Source organism: Aethalodelphis obliquidens, unplaced genomic scaffold (genome assembly GCF_003676395.1).
Source record: "Aethalodelphis obliquidens isolate GAN/ISIS:26980383/991018 unplaced genomic scaffold, ASM367639v1 scaffold58, whole genome shotgun sequence".
NCBI classification, from domain to species: Eukaryota; Metazoa; Chordata; class Mammalia; order Artiodactyla; family Delphinidae; genus Aethalodelphis; species Aethalodelphis obliquidens.
This window is the reverse complement of record NW_020838002.1, coordinates 9,657,216-9,675,115: the sequence shown is the minus strand read 5'-3', so window position 1 is coordinate 9,675,115 and position 17,900 is coordinate 9,657,216. Positions and strand designations below refer to the sequence as shown.

General features: G+C 37.5%; 1 protein-coding gene across 7 annotated transcripts in view; it reads left to right on the top strand.

The window, feature by feature from the left end:
* Positions 1-17,900, top strand: part of BCAS3 (BCAS3 microtubule associated cell migration factor) — a 574,202-nt gene that overhangs the window by 327,816 nt on the left and 228,486 nt on the right. The window contains exon 23 of one of the 7 annotated variants that reach the window (XM_027087296.1): positions 13,667-13,823. The exons of the other annotated variants lie outside the window; for them this stretch is intronic. Coding sequence (XP_026943097.1) covers positions 13,667-13,737 — 71 coding nt within the window. The 3' untranslated portion in view covers positions 13,738-13,823. Of the gene's footprint in view, positions 1-13,666; positions 13,824-17,900 lie in introns of those variants that run through there. 7 annotated transcript variants of the gene reach the window in all.

Genomic DNA, 17,900 nt, shown 5'->3' with positions numbered 1-17,900 from the left:
CAATGTTCTACAGTTCCTTCTTTTATTGTTTTCTTTCTGTTAGGAGAGCTTCCTTTAGCCATTCTTTCAGAGTAAGTCTGCTGACAACAAATTCTCTTTGTTTTTGTTCATCTGAGAAAGTCGGGATTTCCCCTTCATTCATGAAATATATTTTCTCTGGGTACAGGATTCAGGGTTGACAGTTCTTTTCTTTCAATACTCAAAAAAATACTCAAAAAGATACCGTGTCTGTTTCTTCCAGCCTCTGTGTATTTTTGATGAGGAATCTGCTATCATTTGAGGTGTGTTTCCCCTATAGGTAAACTGTCACTTTTCTCTGTCTGCCTTCAGGTATCTTTCTGTCTTCAGTTTTCAGAAGTTGCATTATGATATGTCTTTTCATGGGTGTCTTTGAGAGTGTCCTGTTATGGGTTCACCCAGCTTCTTTATTTTGTAGATTTATGTCTCTTGCAAAATTTAGTTAGTTTTCAGCCATTGTTTTTTCAAATACTTTTCCAGCCCCATCTCCTTTCCCTTTCCCTTCTGGGCCCATTATGACCCACATGTTAGATCTTTTAAAATAATCCCACAAATCCCTGGGATTCTGTTAATTTTTCAGTCTGTTTTTCCTGTCTTTGTCAGATTGGGTAATTTCTACTGTTCTTCCACCTTTTTTACTGTCCCTCCATTCTGCTATTGAATCTATCCACTGAACTTTTGATTTTATTGTATGTTGAAGTTACAGAATTTCCATTTGATTTTTCTTTACATCTTCTAATTCTTTGCTGAGAGTTTCTTTTTCTTTGCTGAAGCTTTCTATTTTTACATTTGTTTCTAGCATGTTCTTAGGTGCTCTTTGAAACATTTTTATCACGGCATTTGAAAAACCTTTCACAGATAATTTAAACATCTTGGTCATCTTGGTGTTAGTGTCTATTGATTGTCTTTTTTTCATTCAGTTTGACATCTTCCAGGTTCTTCGTATGTCCGGTGATTTTCAGTTTGAACCTAGGCATTTTCCTAAGATTTGGATCTTATTTAAAGCTTTTGTTTTAACTGGTTTCTTGACACCACCGTGGCAGGGGAAGTTGAGCACTGCGCCTCGCTCTGCCAAGTGGAGGTAGAAGTCTTGCTTGGCCAACGTTACTCTTCAAGGTCAGGGGACTATTGGGCAGAAATGGTAGTTCAGCTCACCATGTGGCTTCATTACTGCTGAATGATGACAGAAGTCCTCCTGACCCTCTTCTAGGCCTGTACTCACAGCTCACGAGTGGGAAGGAGCAGGGGCGCCTCTCTACTGCTGGGAGCAGCGAGTGAGGGCAGTCCAAGTTCCCTGTTTGTTCTGTACCACCACTGCATGGATTGGGGGCTAGTTCTTGTTAATGGCTGGAAGGAATTCAAGTCCTGACAACCTACTTAGCCTTTTCTGGCACCGCCTCAGTTGGGTGTTGGGCATCTCGTTATAGTCTCAGGAGGGCGGAAGTCCAGCCTCCCCACTTGGCTTTTGCTGGCATGGGTGGTGGTGGAGCCACAGTTTTTTCCTTGGGTGTTTGTCTAGAGTAAAGCAGTTATTTTCTAAAAGTCTCTTCCTTGCAAGGCTGCCCCTTTCCTATTCCTTTGGCTAGAGAGATCAGGCTTTTGTTCAGACTTCTTTTTGTCCTTTTCCATTGGCATTTTCAGGTTGCTGGCCTCTTCACCTCCAAAGCTGGGATATTTGAGGCAAAAACAAACCCCAAGGACCTCACGTTCCTTGTGTTATTCTTTGTGTCCTGAAGGTCCTAGCTGTCCTGCCGCCTCTTCTTCACCCTCCAGAGTCTTATGTTTATTTTGTACGTACAACTGACCATTGAACATCGTGGGCATTAGGGGTGCTTACTCACTGCGGAGTCGGAAATCCATGTATGACTTAAAATTGGCCCTCCATACCCCCGGTTCCGGTTCTGCATCTGCAAGTTGCATAGTATTGTAGTAGTTACTGTTGGAAAAAAAAATCCCCGTATAAGTGGACCCACCTAATTGAAGCCCATGTTATTCAAGGGTCAGCTGCAATTAATGCCCATGGTTTTGCATAGCAGATTGTGTAGTATTATAGTATTTATTGTTGAAAAAAAAATTCCTCTGTAAGTGGACCCACCCAGTTCAAACTCCTGTTATTCAAGGGTCAGCTGTAATTAATGTCCAGGGTTTTTAGTTGTACTTAGGTAGAGAAACGTACATCTACTCTATTTTCCACTAAGTGGAATCAGTTTGTGCAATTTACTCAAATCTTTCAGCAAAAATATATATGCATTTTTCTGTCTGTATGTGTATGAAAATATATCTTATGTGAACAATTTGTCCCCGATTTGGTCAGTATCAGGAGTCAATAAGCTTTTCCTCCGCAGTAAATATTTTAGACTTTGAAGACCATACTGTAATGGTAGGTACATTTGAATTTTTCATTTCTTCCTTGCTTGCTTTTACTTTACCAGTATTTTTAGAGCATCATGTTCAATATGACACAAGTTTAAAGCCAAGCTAGACATTTCATGTACATTAAACTAAAATTTGTCAACATTGTTTCTCTTTTTGAAACATGTTGCAAAAATCTGGGAGGGAAAAACACTGAAACATTGATGGACATAGAATATGCCTTGACTGAATATGAAATGGGCTTTGGAATCTTGAGTCTTGCTAAGTAGGAGCACAGCTTTGCTTCCCCTCCATCTCTTTTACCTGGCTTCATTCATTTACAAATAGAATTTGTAGACCAATCTCTTCTCTGCTAAAGACCTTACTAGTAAATCTGCAGAGACCTCAAACTTAGGCTTCTCTACAGAAAGAGGCAGAGATGAGCACATAGCTCAGTAAGCTACTGTTGTCTCTCATATGGTAGGTGACTTGAGTTACTGCCTCCATTTAGTTCCTTTGTGTTCTGAATATCTTGCAATTGAAATGTCATTACTCAGGGATGTAATGCACCTTATAAAATAAAGAACCTATCCTTTCTCCAGGTCACTATGTAGATTCTATCATAAACTGTAGCAAACTAGTACTAAGGACTCCAGTAAGTTATAGAAATGTTCAGTAACATTTACCAAAATCAGCACTAACTTCTCAAGATTTTGGTGCTACAATTTGAAATGAATATTGTTTGTTTCTAATCTGGCTTTCTCGTTTCTTATTCCTTAGTGACCTTGCCAAAAAAAAAAGTTTATAAGTTATCTTCCAAAAAGTTGACAGCTCTTTTGTTTGTCAATTACTTTAATATTTTTAAACAGTTGCTTGGTTGGGAGTCTCTAGATACAACACTTCACACTAAGGAAGGCTGACAGTTAAGTGATGTGGAAGCCATTATCTCATCTTTGTGCTTGTAGACTGTGGCCTCTTGCCTTTTCCTATTTCATAATAAGTAGCATTAGCATTCAGGAACTTTTTAACACCTATTGAGGACAGGAGTTTTCTAATCCCCTATAAGAGAGCATTTTAAAAATGAATGAGTAAAACCTAACAAACACAGCATTAAAATAAAGAGAACTAAGCATCATTCTTACATTTGAATTTAGATTCATAAATATCAAGTAAAATACCAACCAACCAAATTGAACATTACGGGGCTTCCCTGGTGGCGCAGTGGTTGAGAGTCCGCCTGCCGATGCAGGGGACACGGGTTCGTGCCCCGGTCCGGGAAGATCCCACATGCCACGGAGCGGCTGGGCCCGTGAGCCATGGCCGCTGAGCCTGCGCGTCCGGAGCCTGTGCTCCGCAACGGGAGAGGCCACAACAGTGAGAGGCCCGCGTACCGCAAAAAAAAAAAAAAAAAAAATTGAACACTACGATAAAAGAGTCATCTACAATGACCAAATATTATTTATTCCCATATTAAAAAATCTGTTGTTGTAATATATAATATTAATTGGTCCAATAAGAGAACATAATAATCTCACTAGTTGCGGAAAGAGCATTTGATAAAATTCAGCAGTTATTTATGAGATTTACTCTTGAGATAACTAGGAATAGAGAGGTAAATTCTGTAAATAATAAGGAATCTTAAACCAAACAGCAGCATCATATTTAATGTGGAATATTATCGGCATTCCTTCTAAAATCATGAAAAAGGCAATCATGCCATGACCATTTTTATATAATTACTCTGAAAATTCCAGACAATGCAGTAATATATAAAACATAAGGAAGAGATATAGTTACAAAATCATTTACAGATTGATTTTGAATTATGTTTTCAGACAATATAATTTTTTTTGACAGAGAATTCAAGAGCATCAAGTTTTAATGAACTTATTACACTGATCAGATACTTGGTTCATATGTAAAACATCCATACTCTTTCTGTAAAACAGTGAAAACTAATTAAGTAATCTAATTCTTTAAAAAATGTACTCATAATAATACCAGAAAACATAAAGTACTTAGGAATAACCCTAAGAAAAAATATAGAAAGTGTACCAAAAAAAAAAAAAGGATGAAACTCTTCAGAGTAATATAATTTGCATAAACTAACAATATATCAGGTTTCTGAAGAAGGAAACTGAGTATTGTAAAAATTGCAGTTATTCCAAAATTAGTTCTGAACTTTTTTACAATCCCAGTCAAAATAGCAGTGGATTTTTTTTTTTTTTTTTTTTTTTTTTCTTCCCAGTATGCGGGCCTCTCACTGTTGTGGCCTCTCCCGTTGCGGAGCACAGGCTCCGGACACACAGGCTCAGCGGCCATGGCTCACGGGCCCAGCCGCTCCATGGCATGTGGGATCTTCCCGGACCGGGGCGCGAACCCATCTCCCCTGCATCGGCAGGCGGACTCTCAACCACTGCGCCACCAGGGAAGCCCTAGCAGTGGATTTTATTTGACTCTTAACACTGCATTTGAAAGTATCAACAGGCAAGAATTGCTAAGATAATTTTTTGTCTTGGCAATGAGTAGGAAGTTTAATTCATAACTTTTTATTGTGAAAATTTTCTAACTTATAGAAAAAATTTAAATAAATATATAATATAGCAAATATCTAAACAGTCACTAGATTTCAAGAAGTGATAATTATTTTTGATATCTCTCTACACAAAGTAGAAGTTTAAATAAAAATGAATGAACCATGAGGTCCATTTTAAAAGCAATATCAACTACAGACCCATTTCTTTCGTTTAAACTCCTCAAAAGAATTATCTACACTTGCTATCATCAGTTTCTGTGGGTCTGCGCATGTGTGCGCATGCATGCGTTCATGTGCACATACACGCTCTCTTCCTTTAACACCTTATTATACAAAATTTCAAATATACGCAAACATAGAAGGAATAACATTACAAACCCCCTAACAATCAGGTAGCTTCAGCAAGTAAGAACTCATGGCCAGACTAGTTTCATATCTTACCCCACTACCCCACCAGATTATTTTGAAGCAAATTTCAGACATTATTTCATCTGTAAATATATCCACACATATCTCCAAAAAATAAACTTTTAAAGCAAAATACTATCACTCCTGAAAAAAATAACAATAATGCTTTAATATCAAATTTCCAATTCATGTTAAATTTCCCTGATTATCTCATTTTTAAAAATCATGTTCCAAATAAGACCCATACATTCCAATTGGTTGATATCTCTCATAAGAGTATCTTAAAATATAGGGTTCTATTCCATCAGTTTTTAAAGAAACATGTATCCTGTAGTGTTTCCCTTCCCACAAATAGGATTTTGCTGACTATATCCCCATGGTGTTCTTTTGTCCCTGAAATTTCCTGTAAATTGTTAATTAGATCTGGAAGATTGTTTAGATCGGATTTTATTTTGTGGCGAAAATGCTTACTTTCTGTGAATTTATATTTATTATGCGCACTTGAAAAAAGGATATATTCTCTGTTTTCAAGATATAAAGTTGTGTTTATATCAGTTAGATTTACCTCATTAATTATGTTTTTGTGTCTTCTGATGCCGTATGTATCCTATCCTGGACTTAGAAAGGTGAATTAAACTCTCATGCTACTAATACTTTTCTCTTTATTTCTCCTTCTACTTCTGTAGTTTTGCCATATAATGTCCATGTTATGTGATACACAAATATGCATAACTGCTAAGGCTTCATTGTAGAATGTAATGTACTAGGTGTCCTTTTTAACATTTCTAGATTTAATGCTTTTTTTGTTGTTTAATGCTTTTTCTCTAACTCAGATTGTGACCACTGCTTTTCATTTTGCCATTATAAATGTGTAGAAGGATAACAGAACTGTATTTTATACATTTGAGAAACTAGAAGGAAACAGAGCAAAATATAAATAGTATTTAACCTCTGAGTGGTGGGATATGGGGCATTTTTAACTTTCTTCTTTAAAGTTTTTCCAAAGTTTTCTACAGTGAGCTTGTGTTACTTACATAAGGCTTAAAAATCTGTTATTTTTTTACAAGGGAAAATTTTGAAGAAAGTATGCAAAGGTAGTTTGGTTTTGTTAATGTTCTTAGTATGTTTTTGGCCACAGCCTAAATAATGAACTAGTGACAGTATCGAACAGACCCTGCCCCCTATTTTAATCACAACGAAAATCTAGTGCATGCCTCTTTCAGGCATGGGTTTGAAATGGGAAATTGTTACATGAGTGAAGGAAAATTCCCAGAGTCTTTGATGCAACTCAAGGACTGGGAATGGAGCGGGGGAGGCCTCCTGAAAATCTGTCTAACATTCGCTCAGGCTCCTCTTGGTTCTGAGCCAAATAACAAACCCTTCAGTTGAATTTTTCTGTCCAGACACTGGCTTAAATGAAGGTATACTTAACTTGGAAATATCATTTCAGCTTTTGGCTGGAATAGCTGTTGTAGAAGAGCTTCTTTAGATGTGAAGCCATGAGGGAGTTCTCTGAGTACATGCATTTTCACACATCTGCTAATGCAAAAGCCCCAGTGTGAGCATTAGTACTCAGGAATGTGATGTGGATTTGAGATGATCTCCCCAGGATTTTGGCAGGTCAGGACAAACATTATCTTGCTCCCATATGTTTTTGTAGGATCTTGAAAGGGAAATCATATACATTTCCTTAAACTGACATGCTGAATTTTCCCACATACACCAAAAAACCCTCTCAGCAAAAATAAATTCAGGAATATGTATATATGACATTCATATATTTTGCAGCTGTTGTCAATACAACAATATAAGCTGATGGCTATTGGGAGTCGCAGACAGTTTGCATTTGCTTTGACTTATGTTTAAATGGCTGATTTCAGAAAACCTGGCCCAACAGATAAAAAACTATGAAAGATCCCACATTTTGAGTAAGTCCTTTTTCTTTTTTTCCACTCTGCACTTCCTTAGGTGCAGTGTGCATGGGGCTCAGTCCTCATTGTCACTGTTTCCCACTGATAGCACTGCTAGCCTATATGGACACCTCTCCGGACACATACAGTATAAAAAACAACCAGGGAACGCTTGTGAAGCTAAGAAATTCAAATGCATTGGTAATAATATTGATAACACATACTGTGTACAAAGACTGTATCTGTTTTTTATCACCCTTGAGCAAACCCACTCCTGTTTCCTATGGGGTTTGACAAACAGTAAGTACTCATTAAATGTTGACTGACCCTTTTCCTAAGTCTTTTCATTCTTCAGTCTCTACTCCCTCTAGAGAATGATATATTATCTGCCTAGTAGTTTGGCTCCTTTTCTCAGCGAGTGTATTATTAAAACTTGAATAAATATAGCACCAGTTTCAGCTACGTAATGGCCTCTTGTGCCAAGGGTCGCACATTGGTTGATTCTCACTGGCACAAAAGCTGATAGATTTAGTCTTATTTCATTCTATATCACAGCTAGGCCCACTTGTAGGATTGAACCTATGTGAGAGGGTAATAATCCCTAACCACTATTTGTTTTCATGTTTTGTAAATGAGTTTTGTTGCTGCAGTGTCTTGTACCTAATCAAATCAGTCCTCTGGTTCTTCTATCTGCTTATACCACATGGTTTTTAAGCTATCAAATATTATTTAAAAGTAATATCTAGGATATATTTCTTCTCCCACCCCCAACATTTGGAGAGAGGTCACATATCTTTGACCTCATTTCTTTTACTTTTGTTTTGCTTATTTATTACCAATGGTTTCCTGTTGGATTATTTAGCTGGAAAAATGATTTCTTTACGGAAGTAAGACCTGGGATTCTACTCCATAAAGGGAAACATGGAGAGGCAATGTTATCAATTTAATGTATTAACAAATAATTGGCCTTGGGTTCTTTTCCTGGCATCTTGATGAACCACTGCGTTCATGTAGCTTTATTTGGTCTGAATTTATCAGTCTGTACAGGTAGGGATTATGATAATGTATTTTTAAAATTTAGTTTGTTGACTGCATTCTATTCTAGAATTATTATGTATATATATTTTTAAGATCATGTGATGCATGAAAATATTGGTGTTGTATCGGTTCTTATTTCATTGCATGTTGGCACTTTGGCATTAGTTCTTACATCCACTGTTAGTATTTAGGGGAAAATCATGGAAAACTTTTCTTTTTTTTTTTTTTTTTACTAGTTTTCCTTGGTGACTTATAAAGTTAATTCCATAAAAATATTCTTCTGTTCTAAAATATGTAAGATTTTCAGTCCTTTGAAAAAATCGTTATAGTCAATTTTCCATGTATTACTCAACATTAGAGATCTACCTGCCAAATGATCCCAGGTGTGGGATTGCAGCAGGTAATTTCCTGAGCTGTATGGTACAGATGATTTTCTGTGTTAGAAGATGCTATCGGCTCACCTGGCCTCTTAGTGACAGAGAAATCCTTTGTTTATTCATTTAGTAGGCAGATTAACCCTAATGAATATTGGCTTCCTGGAAATAGATACAGGTGACAATGGCAAAGTGAGGAGTGGGGAGAAGTAAGACAAATTCCCTTTTCTTTCTTCACTTATAAATAATGGTGGCTTTCATTGGAGAGTGTTTTAAATCAGAAAGGAATGCAAAATATTTTAATTTAAAAGCAAGATTTAAATAATCAACCTTTAATTTTTAGTTTTGAACGTTTATATATGTATATTCTTTTCAGAAGAACTAAGGATTTTCTAATTTTGGCAAACAAGTTAAAATTTTTGTGTCTTTCAAATTAGAGTTAAATGAAAATATTTAATTAAATGCTTCATGCTGGTTTGGACAGAATGAGTCATTTGAACAGGAAAATGCAACTCTAATATGTTCTTACATTCAGTTAAAATTTTGTGAATTAAAAAATTATATCATTCATCAGCCTCTCCTAGCACAGGAAAGAAAATGTGCATTGTGCTGTGTTCATTTCTATAGTCTGTTCATGCTGCTTCAGTGACATATTTATTTGTTTTCTCAGGAGCAAAGATGAAGGGCTAATATAGCCATTAGAAGATTATTCATAGAGTTATACTATAAATTGTCAAAAATTTGTAGAATTAAGCTACTTAAAATTCTTTGCTTTGTTATAACTTTTAACAATATTTACAGAAATCATTTTTGTGAATATAATCATGGATATTTGATTAATTCTCAATAACGTATGGTGAAATGAAATCTTTGTGATTGCAACTCATAAGCTTTGCTTACTGAAGGGAGGAGTACTTTACAACATTTTTCTGTGAATGGTTTTGAAGATACATTATTCCCAAGACATGAATGTATAGACACAGATGTGGAAATCTCTTAACATCCTACCAAACTTTTCCAGATCTTACAGCAATAATTTATTCTGCACTCTCCGAAGACTCCCCAAATGTCTTCTTTTACATAACTTTATTCATTGGAGGAAAAGTTAAAATTCTTCCCCACCACATGCTAAATATTGAAGATAGGCTTTTCATGATGCATTTTGTAGTTGACTATAAAAGCTCTAGAATTTCAAGGGGGAAGTGAAAAAGCAGAGTTTATCTTTCTATGCAGATTTTAAATTTATGATTTTTCCGAGCTATAGGCTTGATATTCTGCTTGAATTGTGTTGTGGAGAGTTCTGAATAATCCGAGATATATATGAATCAGAGGCAGTAATAAATTCTGAATGAATCTTTGGTTTTTACTTAAGATTACTTTATCCTTAAAACTAATGTTTCTATAACCTCTGACCGAATACAGAAGATCCAAAGTACTTCCAAGGGTGAGAATTTTTCCTGGCCTCGTGTGAGTAGTTTAATTCATTCCAATTGTGTGGTACAGTGTGGCATGTGATGGAGCACATCAGAGGTATATTTGCAGCTTCTTAATTTACATACCACCTTCCCAAAATACGATGCAGTCCTTTACTGATTTGTCAGTAATATTTATTTTCAAAGATATTGGAAAAAGAGAAAGCAACGTATATGTGTCATATTATCTTCACAGTAACCGCTGCCTATGTTAACTGGATTTTCCTTTCCTTTTCGTGAAAAACCAAAGGACAACAGTCATTATATGATTTTGTATTTTAAGTATTTTCATAATCCAACATAAATTGGCCCACCCAAGGATTATGTCTGTCTTATAAAGATGTGTTTACATAGTCATTGGGTGAAAGATTGCAGAAGTTGAACCACTAGTTTTGAAAGTTGAGCCAGACCAGGAAAAATCAGGATACAATTTGGCACTTATGGAGACGAAATGATTTCCTTTTTAGCTGCTGATTTCTACTGGGAAATGTATCCTTGGACTGAAAATTGCATCCGGAAAAATGTTTATGTAGTGTTTTTCAAATGACTGATTATTCTTCTAACCTTTAACATGAACTGTGTCTAATTTTGGTCTCTTTTAACTCTTCCATGACTAGGGGATTTTTCTCTTTGTGGGAAAAATATTACTCACAAACATATTTTTACTACTTGGAATACAAAAATGTCTTCCATGGCAACAATAACATAAAATGTGTTAAGATTTCTTCTTGGGTTGTTTTTCTGAGCAGTTAGTACGATGTCGTAAATCAGCCACCCTTTATCCCAGGCATTATATTATGAAAATATAGTAAGGTACAAAAGATCATCTGTACCTTTATATCACAGGTTTTATATTATGTTACATCTTAAGGAATAGTTTTAGTTTGCTTGAGCAGCTACATTTCCTCCTCATTCCACCACCACCTGCACATGCGAAGTAGGAGCTTCTTGACCTTTTCGTGGGTAATATTTGACCCATAGGGTTTTAACAAAGATCAGTACTTGCTCTACTCTTTTTCTTGTATATCTTGTGACTTTTCTGGCTAAATTATTGTCCATCAGAGGTTGCAGGAGTCTCTGCTCCATGCTGTCTCCACTCTTGGACCTCAATTAACTAAAGCGTCATCATCAAATTATTGCAGGTGACCATGGCAAGGGGAGGGGGACACTGGAGGTCTCACACTGGTCACTTCTGCTCACAATTCATGGGTTAGAACTGTGCTGTCCAGTGCAATAGCCACTAGCTGCATTTGCTTATCTAAATTCTAACTGATGAAAATTAAACAAAATTTGTCCTTCAGTTCCTCAGTGGCACTAGCTGCATTATAAATCTACCATCCTGGACAACACAAAGTACAGAACATTTCCATTATCACAGAAAGTTGTGTTTGAGACTAATGGACTAGAGCTTTAAGGGGATGGGGAAGTACAATCCTCTTATTAGCCCAGAGGTGGGAAAGAAGCAAATATTACTGACTTGCAATAATGTCTAACACTGTTGGTAAACTATATGCTTGCAAATATTCCTGAGTTGCTCTGTATCCTTTTTTTCCCCCTTGTTTCTTTTGGTGGGGGGGTGAAATGTGAGGAGGGTGATAAAAATGCACACCTAAATGAATATATACATACACATATACTGTTTCTAGCTGCATGAAAAAGACAAGAAGCATACACTTGAAACTAACATTTTGCCAAGGGGGACTCCTTATGTTCCATATCCCTTTGGAGGAAGAATCTGTATTGCATTTATGTGGCTTTGGAGAAGATATTCAGGAAAGAAACACCACAATTCCCATTGAGCTCAGAAAATGTGATTAAGGAATTTGAATGTAATTACCCAGAGTTTGGCTTTTCTTTTAAGGAACCCACTCATTTTAGAGATTTTTTGATAGTGTAAATCTGACAACTAAATCTGGATTTTCTGGGGAAGACTCCCACCAGGAATAGTGTGAGTCAAGGATGAGTCCATAAAAAAGAAGCCCATGCAGCAGGGACAGCCTGAGCTATTCTGTTTTGACATGATTTTATCTATGGCTGATATATGGAGGGGATATTTAGTGGAATGTGCAGAGCTTTGCTCTAGATTTGTACCTTCTATGATTGGTGTACAAGCTTATTTAAATAAAACGTATGGCAACAATAAATATATATTTGAGTAAATTACACACTGTAGTTATTTCTGATCACAGTAATAATAATAGATTTGGAAAATTGTCTGTGCTTTCAGAGACAAAGTTCTTTTTACCCAGAGTCGATGGATTAGAATTTGCCAACTGACAAGAAACCTTCAGTTCTTCTCTATCCTAAATGGTTTGACAGTTGTGTAAAGTCCCCAGAAAGCAAGTAACCCAGCAGAGTTTGTGACAGAAACTGTTAACCGTCCTTTTCAGTGTTTCTGCACTATCTTGTCCAACATCTGGAAATCAACATGTTTGCAGTCATCTCACAACATGATTTTGCATTTACATCATTGTGCTAGCTGATAAAAGTTGTTTTTTTCTTTCTTTCTTTTTTTTTTTTAAGGGAAAAAAAAATCAGCAACTTTTGGTCTGTCACAGGGTCAAGTGATGATTAGTGATGTAGTCTCTCCTAAACACATGTTTAGCTCAGGAAAGTTAAATCAGTTTCCAAAAATTTGGTAACCATTAGAGTACTTCCTAAGTCACTTCCGGATGTCAAACCTAAGGTAGAGGGGGGACAGGGCTGTACTGAGTTCCCTGCAGTTTTTTTTACCAAAGGGACTTAATTTGGCAGCGGATCCAGCCAAGGCAATACTCACGCAATGGCAGAACTAGACAGGAAACACTTTTGAAAGTGCTGTTTTTTGATAGAGGATCATGAGATCAGGCAAAGAGCTGTGAACTTTGTATGTAGCTTAGGCCACGTAGCACCAGGCTAGCCATCTGAGGGTATGGCGTAAGAAAGGAAATTAAAGTAGGAGGGCCATAAAATTTGCACGCAGTTTTCTTTTCTCAAAAGAGGAATGCTAAGAATTATGAAATTCTTTGAAGTAGAGGGACATAATTAATGAATTTTGTTGTTGTTATTAGTTTTTGGTTTTGGTTAAGCATTCCACCATCATTATTCACCTTTACATTTTTAACATGATGGTTAGCTTGACTACAAGAGCTTACCTCATCAATTCTAACCACCTTTTTATAGCTCTCAGAAGAGCAGTCTTCCAAGGAAAACACTGCGTTGAGCAAAGGTTGTACTTTGGGAAGATGGACGTTTTATAATGATAAGTTTTGACAACTTGCTCTGGTCGCCATGTGTCTCCCAGGCCTGCCGGTGGGTGGGTATTTGTCAGGAATGAGAATATATCTGAGAGGGGTTGCTTTATAGCAGCCAGACTTGATTTTCAACCTCCAAGACTTTGAGCCTCCTTTCCTTACAGTACTCAGGAAAACAGAGAGGAGGAGCTTTGCTCTCACGTGTGAGGTTGAGGAGACCCCGAGGTCCTGTACAGGGAGGTGCAGATCCTCAGTTTTAGCGCCTTTGTTGGACACCTTTCATTGTCCCATGAACTTCTCTATGTTCTTCTCTGCCCATATTTAGGAACTACACCTCGATTTATTTCTTCTGCTGAGCTGTTCTTCAGGGTCTACGGAAGCCATTTTTGTGTATAAGGTAGACTTATTCATTTCTCATAGCACATCACGAAATTGTATCTGGTTTAATTCCAACATTTAAAAGCAAAATAAAATCCATATCTGTACTTGACAACTCTGCTGGTGCTTTTCTTTAGACCATGAGTGATTCTTGGTCTGTTGTTGTTTGTAAAGGCCATTTTGGATTCTCAGCATTATCACCCACACTCTGCTTCTGTGGCTCAAGACAGTTGGCAGGTCCCCGAGAGCATATGGATGATTCCCTAATGGCATCTGCCCAGCTGTTCTAATCACATATTTGGTAGACAGCTGAAAGACCCACATTCAACTTTACTGAGCTTATATGACTAACTCTAAATTTACTGTCAATACTTTTTAATCTAAAGCTCTTTCAGATTCTTAATAGTATTTAATAATAATTGCATAAGTATTCCTCTTAGTTCTAACTTTCACAGCTCCTTAAAAACCAACAAATACAAAATATCTTCCCAGTTAACTATGAGCAATTAGTCTGTACAAAACGATACCGAAACAACGTCAACATTTGGAACAGAAAAAGGTTTATTTCAGGGCCATGCAGGGAGAATGGGTGGCTTATGCCCTAAAAATCCCTGAACTCCCTAAAGGGTTTCAGCAAAGTATTTTTAAAGGCAAGATGAGGGAAGGGGCATGGTTGGTTATTGCACACTCCTTGGTGTTGGAATCCTTTGTTCTTGCAGCTGTCTAGGTAGGTCAGGTCTCAATGTTCCTGTAAAACTCCAACAAGACAAATGTTATTCTCTGTTCTGCAACTTTTTATCTCTATGTGAATGAAAAAGTGTTATACCCTTAAGATCAGAGCCTTGAGAATGGGCTATTCTGTATGTTTCAGGCTATAGGCAACACTCTTAAAGCAATAGAATACAGAGGTTAAAGTAAAAGAAACAGATCTAATGTGGAGTTGGATTTGTTCTTCCCTATTACAGTGTGATTAATTCTGTTATATCCAAGAGAATAGTCAGTACAAGCCAAGGAAACCCCTTGCCCCCATTCATCAGAATAACCACAAAACTGATTCTTAATTACCTCTTGCCTGGAGCACTGCAGCAGTGTCAACCTTGGTCCCCCAAATGTCAGTCTGTCTGAACCTGCCACTTCCCCGAGTTTATCCTACATAATGCTGATAGAAACTTCTTCCTCAAATACTGCTTTCATCATTTCATTGCTCCCGTTTTACAATATGAAGTCTAGTATTTTGAATGAAGATTCAAAATTCTAGCCATGCTTCTTGTATATCCCTTCTATAAACACCTGCGGTCTAATCAAATTGTCCTTCTTTTTAGTTCAGTTGGGCTCCAAGCAGGTCAGATCCTGGCTCCTAAGATCAGTATCAAACAGTGTTTCTCCTGAGGTCTTATGAGAGTTTTTCTTCATAAAGTTAATGACAGACAAAGGTTCTGGTTACATTAGGAAAAACAGGAGGCTGTTTTATGCAGTTAGATTCAGGAAGTGTTCATCACTTTGACGGATGCTAGTTCCTTAGTTATATTTTAATAATATTGGAGTGTAGGAAAACTAGCATTTTTGCATACCTATGACTCTGCCTCAGAGGGGGGCTCCTCTGTGCTCTGTGTAAGGACAATATCCATATCTGTCAGGCCATGGTGAGATGACATGATCATGCTTCAGCTTTCACAGACAACAAGCAATAACATACCAACAAAGCTGGAACAGCAGTAGGTCTTGGCTCCTAGGCAGGCGTGTTGCCTTTACTGCCACACAGCATCATGTATTTGGCTAAGTGTCTCCTATGATTTCTTTCTGGAGTCCATGCCATCCTCACTTTGTCATAGGCAGATAGATATAAAGTAGGTCTTGGGTTTGCCATTAGAAAAGTTAGCATCTATTTTGGAAGCCATGGACTCAATTCCTGGCTTGCTAATTTGCGTTCCACACATGGTCTGATTTTGTGTCTCAGGGGTGATTTCATATCTAAGCTTGTATCCTAGGATTCTAGTAGTACTTGCTACAATCTGTATCTGTCTTCCTCTGAAAAGTGAATTTTCTCTACTTCACCTGAATCCCGTTAGCTCTTCAGCCCATTCTAGCTCTCAGAAAAGTCATTTATAATAATTTAATAATACCTTGTATATATATTGCAGCAGCCCTATAATATATGCAGGAAATATGTAAACCCCGTCTTACAGGTGAAGAAATTGAGACTCAGAGTGTTCAGTGATTTAGCCAAGGTAAGCGAGTAAGTGGTGGACATAGGACTGTAGCCCACATTTCCTGATTCATATTCTACTCTTCACTTTTCTCTGTTAAGTGGTGATTTTTCAGTATTGACTCATGCATGAGATCTATAGTTGTGTAAGATGTTTGGAATCCTAGTTTCTAGAGTAAACTCTGCTACTAACAAGCTCTGCTGACTTCTAGCCACTCCATTTAGTCTTTTTCTTAGATTATTTCTAAGATCCTTTCCAGAGAAAAAATACAATATGTTCATAATTTTATGATCCTAGTTCCATTTAAGCAAAGTAACAGTCATATTATAGACATTAGAGTTCTCACCTGGAATTTTTTGTTTTATTTCTCAATGACATCTCTGAGTCTTACTAAGTTTTGAGTTAGGTATCAAAATCATTGAGCTGCGGGTACAAATTCGATTCATTAAGCAAACTCATAATCTGCCTTACATTGCTAAAACGAAATTATCTTCTAAACTCTTATGATTAAGTGTGAACAATTTGCGTTTGAGATTTTAAAATAAGTCCTAGACATTGGAGTGCTATTCCACCTCCACTAATTTATTATTTCTACATAAAGGCCTTTCTTCCTTGAGGCCTGTGAGCCGCCAGTCCTTTTCAGTGTAGTGGTCTGCACTTCTCTGTTTTTCTTTCCCTGGGAGTGCTGATTAGTGACTTGCGGTGTGGACTCTGATTTATCGCAGACCAGAGCTGCCCCTTAGGGGCTGAGCAGAAACACTCATGAAGGAGCCCTGATTAAAAAGAGTGGTAATGAAGACAAATGTTTCAGAGGGAGTTGAGAGAAAACCAGTCCTTGGCATTCCCTGTAGCTCCTCTGAGCTTTTGAAAAGGAGGCAGTGGTAGCCAAAGGAAATATTTCTCCTTTGTTGTTTATTTCTTATGGCACTGGAAACATTTTTCTTTTCCTCCTGGGTGTTCTAATTCTCACTTGTTAACTGCTTTTCATGCAGGGTTGCAATTAACCCCTGGCAGATTCCTAACCGGGTTCGCCTTATAGCCACTCCATCCCCAAAGAAGTTTTTAATGCTTTGACCTATAACCATTTTAAAATTCTTCAGACTTGACACTTTTGCCTAATTTCTTAGGTCATTAAATCACACTTCTGGTTTTCTATTCAGTGATTTTTACTAAATTTGATGTTAGGTACCTATAATCACCTTCCCTTCTTCTTCTTTTTACAAGACAGAATGCCAGTAGAAAGAACAAATTCCTACTCCCTTGGTAATTTTAATCACAACTAGGTCGAAAGTTCCAAATCTAGTGTTATTAAGAAGGGCAGGGCTGGGGCTATATCTCCTACTTTTTGTCTTTCCTTCTCTCCATCTTGCCTTCTCAACATTGAAGAAAGTACGCAGCACATTAACCAGGTACATGCGTAACAGTCTGCTCTCGTTCACCAGAATACTTCATGGCGTCCACAATACTTTGTTCAATGTTGAGAAGGCAAGATGGAGAGGAGGAAAGACAAAAAGTAGGAGATATAGCCCCAGCCCTGCCCTTCTTAATAAGAAGCTCCTGAGCAGATCTACTTGGGTTAACAGGAAAACATCAAAGAATTTAAGTTCAGATTGATCTGACCCTACTGAAAGGTTTGATTTCCAGAGGCAGGTAGTGGTTTCTAATCCAATCAAGGGGTTTCCTTTTTGTGGAGAAAGTCTCAGTGTGCTCAAGAACCCCTCAAACATCCAAGGTTAAAGGAAAATTTAAATAGAATCCAATCAGATGAACAAAGCTGATAAAAAGATACGATCTGGGCTTCCCTGGTGGTGCAGTGGTTGAGAGTCCGCCTGCCGATGCAGGGGACACGGGTTCGTGCCCCGGTCCGGGAAGATCCCACATGCCGCGGAGCATGTGGGCCGCTGAGACTGCACGTCCGGAGCCTATGCTCCGCAACGAGAGAGGCCACACAGTGAGAGGCCCGCATACCGCAAA